At 31.8% G+C, this 10,056-nt stretch overlaps 1 protein-coding gene and 1 pseudogene across 10 annotated transcripts in view; one reads left to right on the top strand and one right to left on the bottom strand.

Annotated features, from left to right (window-relative positions):
• CDKAL1 (CDK5 regulatory subunit associated protein 1 like 1) overlaps positions 1-10,056 on the top strand; it is a 567,467-nt gene that overhangs the window by 237,956 nt on the left and 319,455 nt on the right. For all 10 annotated transcript variants that reach the window (XM_006909233.3, XM_015587298.2, XM_015587300.2 and 7 more), the window contains one exon: positions 2,841-2,944. In XM_006909233.3, the coding sequence (XP_006909295.1) occupies positions 2,841-2,944 (104 nt within the window). The remainder of the gene's footprint in view (positions 1-2,840; positions 2,945-10,056) is intronic.
• Positions 4,307-4,427, bottom strand: LOC112477757 (annotated as a pseudogene).

The raw sequence follows: 10,056 nt of genomic DNA, 5'->3' as shown, positions 1-10,056 counted from the left end.
CTCTCTCCCTTCCTTCCTTCCTGTTTTCCCACATAAAGATCTAAAATTTCCAGCACCAGTTTTTGAGTAGACTCTCTTTTTCCCATTGCCCATTGAATATTCTTGTCTCCTTTGTGAAATATTAGTTGACTGTGTATGCATGGGTTTATTTCTGGGCTCTTAGTTCTCTTCCATTGCTGTATTTGTCTCTTTTTGTTTGTTTGTTTGTTTGTTTTAATGGCAGTACTATAGTATTTTGTATAATATAATTTGAAATCTGGAATTGTGATGCCTCCAACTTTGTTCTTTTTTCCAAGGGTTGCTTTGGCTATTTGGGGTCTTTTGTGGTTCCAAAAAAATGTTACTTTTTTTTTTTCCTGTAAGAAACGCCATTGGACTCTTGCTGGGGATTGCATTGAATCTATAGATGACTTTGGGTAGTATGCACATTTTAACAATATTTTCCAATCCATGAGCACAGGATATCTCTCAAATTATTTGTGGCTTTTTTCTTTTCCATTTATTTCATTAATGTTTTATAGTGTTCAGTGTGCAGATCTTTCACCTCCTTGGTTAAATTTATTCCTAAGTATTTTATTGTTTTTGATACTTTTGCAAATGGGATAATTTTCTTTCTTTTTTATATCAATCGTTGTAAGTGTATAGAAACGCTACTGATTGTGTTGATTTTGTATCCTGTGACTTCTGAATTCTTTGATTAGATCCAAAAGATTTTTTTTTTTTTCTTTTTTGGTGGAATCTTTAGGATTTTATATATATAATATCATGTCATCTGCAAACAGAGATAGTTTTATTTCTTCTTTTCTAATTTGGATGGCTTTAATTTTTTATTTTTTTGCACGATTCCTCTGTCTAGAACTTCCCGAGCTATGTGAGTAGGAGTGGTATGAGTGGACACCTTTTTCTTGTTTCTGATCTTTGAGGAGAAACTTTAAACCTTTCACCCTTGAGTATGATGTTAGCTGTGAGCTTGTCATATATGGTCTTTATTATATTAAGGTACATTCCTTCTATACCCAATTTGTTGAGAATTTCTTTTTATCATAAATGGACGTTGAATTCTGTAAAATGCTCATTCTGCATCTGTTGGGAAGATCATATATTTTTTATCCTTCATTCTATTTATATGATGTTTCACATTTATTAATTTTTTTGTATGTTAAATTGTCCTCATTTTGCAGGGTGAGTCCCATTTAATCAGGATGTATGATTCTTTTAAGGTGCTATTGAATTTAGTTTGCTAGCATTTTTTTGAGAATTTTTACATCTACATTTACAAGGTATATCGGCCTATTGTTTCCTTTTTTTTTTTTTATAGTATCCATCTCTGGCTTTGATATCCAGGTAATACCGCCCTTACAAAACGAGTTTGAAGTGTTCCCTACTCTTCTGTTTCTTTGGAAAGTTTTGAAAAGGATTGGCGTTAATTTTTTAAAAGTTCGATAAAATTCACCAGTGAAACCATCTGATACTGGGCTTTTCTTGGTTTGAGAGTGTTTGATTACTGATTCAGTCTCCCTACTCATTATTGACCTGTTCAGATTTTCTATTCATGATTCAGTCTTAGTAGGTTGTTATGTTTCTAGGATTTAACCATTTCTTCTAGATTTTCCAATTTGTTGGCATATAATTGTTCATAGTACTATCTTATGATCCTTCATATTTATGTGGTATCAGTTATATTATCTCCTTCTGTAAGATGGAGATAGTAACACCCAACTCTAGAAGTCAGATGAGATAATTTGCATAAAACATCTAGAAATGCATCTGGTGCTCAATCAGGGCTAAACAAAAGTGAGTTATTCTCTGAAGGAAATATCAATAAAACAGTTTTTCTTATGGAATGGATGGAAATTTGAAAAGAGAAGGCACAACAACTGAGAGACTAGAACCTCTATTCGCAGTATAGAGTCCACAATTTGTTTTATTTTATTTTTTTAAAATGTAAATGACTTAGGAACAAAGGAGTGTTAGCTTTTTAAGATTTACGTGGTCAGTTAAACAATAAAAATCAAAATGTATGTGTTACTTAAGAGTTCCATGCAAAAATCACACATTGGCCAGGTATAATTATTAAAACTTCAATTTTTCTCACTTTGAAATTTTCAAGCATTTGTAAAATGACCTTCTAAAACCTTGCTGTTCATTAGAGCAATTGAATCACGGAAGAGATTTTGTTTTGTTTTGTTTTTCAGTGTTGCTGAGCCTTATCTTTCTGGCATAGGACTATTTTGTTATGTTTCTTTTATTTTATAATAAGAAAATTTTTAAATGTTACTTTTCAATTATAAGAGTAGAACCAACATTTTAGTTTTTAGAAGACAATTATTACGTCTAAATACTACTGGGAAATAATTCTATTTTTTAATTTTTCAAAACTAATGGTGTCATTTTACTTTACTTTGACTAATATCATCCTAGAGAATATTTATTAGGTAATTTTTATGATTTTAAGGAGTGAAAAATGTCTGAAAATTCTAAGGGTATATTTTCTTATGAGAATGCTATGTTGACTTTATTATATCAGTTAAAAGTTAAATGAATATGCTTTATCATTTCTGAATAATATGGTATATATAAGGAATACTAAAATTTTAGTTTTATGATGGCCAAAGAAATGTCAGTGGTTTAAAAACAATATGGATCTTGAATTTCTTTTGATTTGTCATTGTAAGCATTTATAAACTTTATTCCTCATGGATATGCACATTTGAAGTTAATATGTGATTTTTACAATGATTCTTGAAAAGTTGAAACTTAAATAATTGCAGATACCTGTGTCTGGTTAAGTGTGCATTGTCCTTAAAATTTGAGCTTAATCTTTGCTATTATTTGAACAGGTGTCTCAACGCTTGTACTTACTGCAAAACTAAACACGCTAGAGGAAATTTGGCCAGTTATCCAATTGATGAGCTAGTAGACAGAGCCAAACAGTCTTTTCAAGGTAAGAGTTGTCTATGATTGTTTACAACTTTAGTCTTCTTGATAAATTATAGTAATCTTCTAAGAAGCGCTTTACATATGTGCTTCTTTAACTTTACGAAAGTTTATAAATGTTTCAACTTACCTTGTAGTAGATATTGCCAGATGTAACCTATTAGGTTATAATCATGTTACTCTTCTTTCAACACTGTTTCATTTTTTTTATGACTCTAAGGTATGCGACATAATTTGAACTTTACCACCTATCTTTAGATTCCATGGAAAAGACAAAAAAATTAAAATGAAACCCATGACCTGATGTGTGTTAAGACTTTTGTAGACTGAGTGATATACTTTTTAATATTTTTCTCTCTTTGATCATTTTTAGACCACTTAGGAAATCTATTAAGGGTTACAGGGGTCTTGGAAGGAGAAGGTAGATTTTTCTATCAGCCAGTAAAGATAACCTTCCTTATACACAGGGGTGTTGGACCAGTAAAGAATGATACTGGTAGAGACCCCTAAAGAGAATGATTCTTTGTGTGGGTGGCCACCTACTTCTGAATCATCACTTGCTGGAAAATCTGATTGTCTAGGTATCTCTTAGCACATAGCGAGACTTATCTTCTACATGAGTCATTGTTGTTTGACACATAACTGCTTAAACCATGAACTTCCTCTTTTATCTTTGTTTATAATATGTGTATATAATATTGGTGTGTTTTTACACCCAACATGAGATAATCTATTATCTCATAATCTTGTGGGTTAATAGTTATTTGGCAATATGCTTAGTAATTTGTAGTGCCACTTTCAGTACTTTATATTCTGAATTTCAAAGTTATGAGTTCCAAACACATTTTTTTAGTTTGCCTATGTAAAGCTTTTATCAACATGAATTTGGAATGCACTTTACAATAGAGAGAAAAATATTCTTGACGGGTTTATTAACACCTCCCAACAATTTTTTCGACTTTTATATTCTTAGTTCAGTCCCCTCTTCTGTTCCCATTCAATTTGTATTGAACAAGAAATAAAAGGAAACTCACTGACTCTTGTCAGTTTTCTGTTTGGAGCCAGGTAATTATCTAATCTGAGAAAAAGTGTGTGTCGCTGTTTTTTCTACCACAGCTTCTTTAAGAATTTTTAAGAAAGTGTGTAAATTTGCACAGAAACCTAATCTATTTGAAAAATATGCCTTTTCTGGCATTCTTACTTGATTATCTAATCTGTCGGTTAATGGAGATATTAAAACTATGTGATTTTTTCCACCAAATACTGAAAATTGGAAGGCATATGAATTCGTTCCTTTGAGGTACTTTTTCAACATTATGCATTTTTAAGTGCAACTACATATAACTTTACTTTTTATTTTTTATTTTTATGCCTACAGCACCAGGTCTTCTTAGATAGGGTCTCCCATCTAAGTACTAACCAGGCCCGACCCTGCTTAGCTTCCGAGATCAGATGGGATTGGGCTTGTTCAGGGTGACATGGCCATAGACAACTACATATATCTTTTAAAAGTTCTCATTTTACTCTGAAAATTTATTTGAAAAATGTAAAGCTATTAAATCACCATGTAAGAAGTGAAAGTATTCCCTTGGTTCCCTCATATCACTGTCACCTATAACCCATCCTAACACTTTGATATGATTGTTTCATGATTTAATAGGGATGTATTTGTGTATGATATGTGACTTGAGAAAAAAGAGGAAACATAGTTTTTATAAAGTGATTATAGAATTATTCTAGAGATATCCAACCAACTTAGCTCTCTGATTTATCTTTAGAAATGCCATCTGAGCAACAAAGGTGCAGTGTGTTACTTCTTTCAGACTTTATTAGTCATTAATATTGACATATCCAGGTGAGTTGGGCTAGTTAAAATGAGTGATTCAAAAAATACAATATCAGAGATTAGGAGAGACAGTGGCTACTTGGAGAGAAAGTATTAGAAGAGATTTATTTAGTATTACTTTCATCATCATCAGTAGATATACATTTGTCTTTTTATTTGCAATGTACAGTTTTTCTGTTTTCTTCTTATCTATATATTAGAGTTGAAACTGAATGCTAGTTTTTGGACTGGTGAGCTCATTTGCTTGCTGTGTGGTACCATTACTAAAATAATGAGGTCATAACTTTCTAGAAAAGCCATTATATTTAGGAAAATTCCAAGTCGTCAAGTATTTGATGCTCTTTGCCGTAGGAGAGTTTGAATTTGAAACAGTGTTCTGCCGCTTACCAGCCACATGGTCTGAACAAGGTACCTGACCTCTCCAAGCCATGGTTTCCTCATTACTGTGACATGCAGTGTTGTTTCTTGTTAGAATTTGAGATAACTTATATGAAGTAATTGCCTGTGTCCTTATTATGAAGAAGATATGTTAATTAACTGAAGGAGTTTAAAGTAAGTGAGAATATTGGAATATCCATAACAAACATTAATGACTAGAAACAAATGACAGATTTTCATTTGCTTTTAAAATATGTTCTGTGAAAAATGTCTCTATAGATAGAAATTATTTAGTATAAAAATTACATTTCATTTTCTTAATTTTAGAAAAGTAAATTCATGCTAAGATAGCCTTATATTATAAATTCCTTTCCACTATAGGAAATATCAGTCTATAAGCTCACATTTTAAAGGCATTGAGTTAGTGCAACATCTTGTTTTCTGCAAAAGATTGGAATTTTAATGGTCTTATAGAATTCCTGTTAGAGCTTTAAAATTGTGAAGAATAATACATAATTATGTATTATGTGAAGATAAACATAATAGAACAAATAATCCATTTTCTTATTATGAGTTTTACATATTTCTTTCTTTGGAATATATAACTCAAATTTTTGGAATATTTTTGGGGATACAACCTTTTAAATTCTGCATTATACCAGTATTGTTCTATAATGAATAATAAACATTATGGTTCTTTGAAAGGTTGTGTTAAGATGAAAAATCTAAATATGCTGCCAATAAATTTTTAGCACTATGATTAAAGTCAGTAGAAATTAAATTTCCCATCTTGAAAATTCCATTTGCTTTTTTCTTCTTAAAATTTATAATCACTGTGTGACAGAAATACAAAGTGATTTTTAAGAAGTCTAAGTCAATTGTAGAATGAGGATTAGAACCCAGGTTGCTTGTCATGTGATACAATTAAGATCACAATTTCTTTCTGAATAGCATATTTATGAAACATTTTATATCCATAAAAATGTATTTCTTAGTAATCTAATGAATGTGAAGAGACTAAGGGCTAACACAAAGGCAAGGGAGCATTGAGAAGAGATTCATGAAATCATTCTGAATGTAAAGTGGTTTCTCAAAGGATTAAAAATATGCTGACTATACATTCAGCTGCCAAAAAAAAAAAAAAAATGAGAAAGGCAGCTCATTAACTTTTGAATGAATAGCGTTAAAGTCAAATTATATTTTTAAATAGAAGCTTTAGTTTACCTTTTACAAATGTGTGTGTATATTTCTATTTAATTGGTTTCCTAGCTTTTTTTCTTTTTTTCTCAGTGAACCTAGAACCCTTGACATTTTCACTGACTATTTTTACCTTCTCTATGTGTTTATCATTTTTGTGGGCAGTTCTACATATAAGATTTACCAAATAATTTCTGGATATCATCTCCTTGTTCTAACAGACTGTTGGGAAACCTCCCACCTCACTTCCTTACCTCTGCCAAGATTTAAGTTTTAAAAATTCCTGGGCATAATAGTGTCTGAGGGGTGGGGTTGAGTTTTAGATATCTAGAAAAACATGTCACGCAATGACCAGGACTTTATTGAGGCCAGAATGAATTGACAAGCTAGTGTTTTCTAGCATATTTGTATTGATTTTTCTCAAGCAGCTAATCAATCAGTTTCAGTTGTATAAGTGATGGAGCAAACCTTTTTAAGTGTGCTGAGTGAGTGGTGTGGAAACAACACCTTTCACTGCTGTCTCTGGAATCAAAATGTGGAGATGATGGATGAGCTGTTTTTATAGTTGCTGTGTGCTTTTCTAGATCTCATTTGTGTGTTGCTACTTTTTTTCCCTCTCTCATAAAATGAAAAAAAAAAAAAAAAACCCACAAGATAAGTTGCGTACACTGGTTAGGGAAAAGTAAATGAATTAAGATGAAATAGTCAAGGGAGAAAATTTTTTGATCTTTAGTGATCTTAGTATTAATGATGGAATTTTCAAAAATGAATTCTGTTTTATTTTAAGATTTGCAAAGATACTGTCTACGGTATATAAAATTAATTTTGAAATGCAACTGCAAAACATTGCTTCCTGCTCTTTTAGATTGGAAAGAATATGAGCAATATTTGATTTTCTGATGTATAAACTTCATATTGTTGAGTGGTATGGTTTACATCAAACCATATTCGACTGATCACTTTTAGCAATGATTATTATATATTGATTTTGATATAAGATCGAAAAGAGACCAATAATTGTATCCTATTAATTTATAAGGCAGTTATTTAAATCTCTTTTATTCCTTTATTTTTTCATTTGTGTCTTGTTCACATAAAATCAAATAATCTATTTCTTCTAAAGGATTAATAATGTTAATTTGTAAGACTTTTTGTACATCATCAACTCCCCAAATGGATTTCAGGTAGCGTATATTAAATGATTGTATATAATAGACCATGAAAATAAAAGCTGTATGAAATACTGTACTGTGTTTAGAAAGGTGGAAGATGATTTTACCAACTCGTAAATCCTGGCTCTCCAGAAGAGTAAGGAAATAGGGCGATTTATATTATTTGATATGAGTATGTAAAAGGGAGTATATAGTTTATAATGAGAAATGTACATGTTTCTAGGCTGTGAACACTAAGAAGAATTATTTTCGTACATCCTTTTCTAAGAGACATTGAATAATAGAAATGCCCGTGGCTGCTAATATATAGAAATTCAAGATATTGTCTTTACATAGTCTTTTCTTATGTTGATTCTTACAAAACCCCAAAATATAATATTAAAATGTAACTTTTAAAAGAATTTTAATGGGAGAGCTAAATAAATGCATGTAATATGTATAACTAGATGGAAAGACATACTGCAGAAATAGCTTTTTACCAGGTATTCAATTTAAATAAACTGAGATTAATCAATTTGATTTCAGTGAATGTTTATTAAAGCTATCCATGGCAAAGCAGAGTATAATTTACCTGACCTTTATCTGGTCAGATATCTGAGTTTCTAAGTCAGTGTGTTCAATCTTTTTTTCAAATGAAATTTGAAAAATTAAAAGCAGAAATACTATGGTTAAAGGAGAGGTGGGGACCTGTTTAATGAGCCCTCACCTCTGAGGCCTTTTCTCAGAACCTTTAGGATCTAGCTTGAATTGGCTAGATTAGATTAGTATCTCTCTGTTGTATTCCTCAACATACCTATCCAGGAGTGGCCAACATTTTCCTAAAAGGCCTGTTAGTAAATATGTTAGGCTTTTTGGACCGTAAGATCTGTATTACAACTGTTCATTTCTGCCCTTATAGCATGAAAACAACAATAGACAATACATTAATGAATGGGTGTGTTTATAATAAGCTTTGTTTATAATAAGGGTTATGATGAAAGGGTTCAGTGGTCAGCTTTGGGGAAAGCTAACTTGAATAAGACTCTTATGGCAGAACACTCTTGTTGTCTCTAATATGCTAATACATATCATAAATCCATAAGACAAGTATATTATATAGTCTTTAGGAACAAATGTTGATCTAGAATAGATCAATGTTCTCAGTCTGTCTGTCCATTTTAGTTACTTGGCAGTTTTATAAAATCAAAACCAAACTTATGTCTGTGTCTCATTTGTAACAATTATGTTATAATTTCTGAGGATGGAGTGTGGGGATGGGCTGCATTTTCTAAAATACTGTGTAGGTGATTCTAATGTAGAGCTAGACTGAAAACTATAATTGAGAACCACTAGTTTAGATAATTTTTTGGGTGAAGCTACGAAGTTAACTGACCCTCTCAACTTCTTTTGGGAGGGATTGTGAGGAGGAAATCCTGGTTGATTAGTAAAGAATGATCCAGATTAGGGAGGTTGTAGGGGCAACACAGTGTTGTTAATTTGCTGACCTACCCTGATAGTTAATGGATGGCTTCTAAATCCTGAGGAGCTTATTTAAGTTAAAAGGCTCAATGATTTTTGTTATCCCTAAGGTATCACAAAGGGTCAACTGTCATTTACTGAGTATTTACTGTGCTGTGTGAAAATTAAAAAGGTGAAAAAGACATGGTCCTTTTCTTCAAGGAGTCCCTTCTAGTTGAGAAGGACAGAGTAGTAAGCTGGACTAAGGAAAATTAAAATACACAGAAGCAGGAAGCAAGGCTTCGGATAACAAAAATCATGGAGTCTTTTAACTTAAATATGCACATTTAGATTTTGAAAACATCTATTATCCATCTCGGGTGGTGTCAGCAAATTGATAACACGGTATTGCCCCTTCACCTTTCCTAGCTCCTGGCATTCATTACTTAATTAACCGTCCTTTCTCCTCAGAATCTCTCTCAACATAGTTTTTGTTAGCCACTGCCATTTGATTATGCTTAGTAGTCTTGGTGAAATTTACTTGCCTTTCTGAATCATGAGGTTTATGTGATGTTAGAGGTCTTGTGAAAGAAAGAAACTAAACAATGACTCTTTATCTGAGGTAGCTATTGGAATTATGTAATTGTTATTTTTCCTTTCATTCAACAAATATTTATTGGGCATTTATTTAGAAACAGTTCCCTTTTTCTGCTAATAGGTACATGCCTGAGAAAAGTGGGGGTAACAGTACATTATTTTAATCAGCCTTTGATTACTTCTTCCAATAAGATAGGCCGGTGGGTAAGTTTGCTGGTAATTAAGCAAACAGCTTATCCTTGCTGTGGAAAACAAGGCTGTAGTCCCAAGGCTGTTTTATAGAATGACATTTGTTTATAATTCTCTGAGTTTTAATACTTCAGAGTACATATAATCCAAAGTACAGAAAATTTGGAGCTTCTGGAAATACCTTTTTGTATGCATCCTTAGGAAAACTAGAGTGTAATTAGCCCCTCACTGTTACTGGTGATTTTTATTGTTTTTACTCTGTTGTGTTCTACAAAACAACTTGCAAATGTGCATAAGTATAGA

The sequence above is a fragment of the Pteropus alecto genome, unplaced genomic scaffold, assembly GCF_000325575.1.
Source record: "Pteropus alecto unplaced genomic scaffold, ASM32557v1 scaffold121, whole genome shotgun sequence".
Taxonomy (NCBI): Eukaryota; Metazoa; Chordata; class Mammalia; order Chiroptera; family Pteropodidae; genus Pteropus; species Pteropus alecto.
The sequence above is the reverse complement of the archived record's forward strand: the minus strand, read 5'-3'. Positions and strand labels throughout refer to the sequence as shown.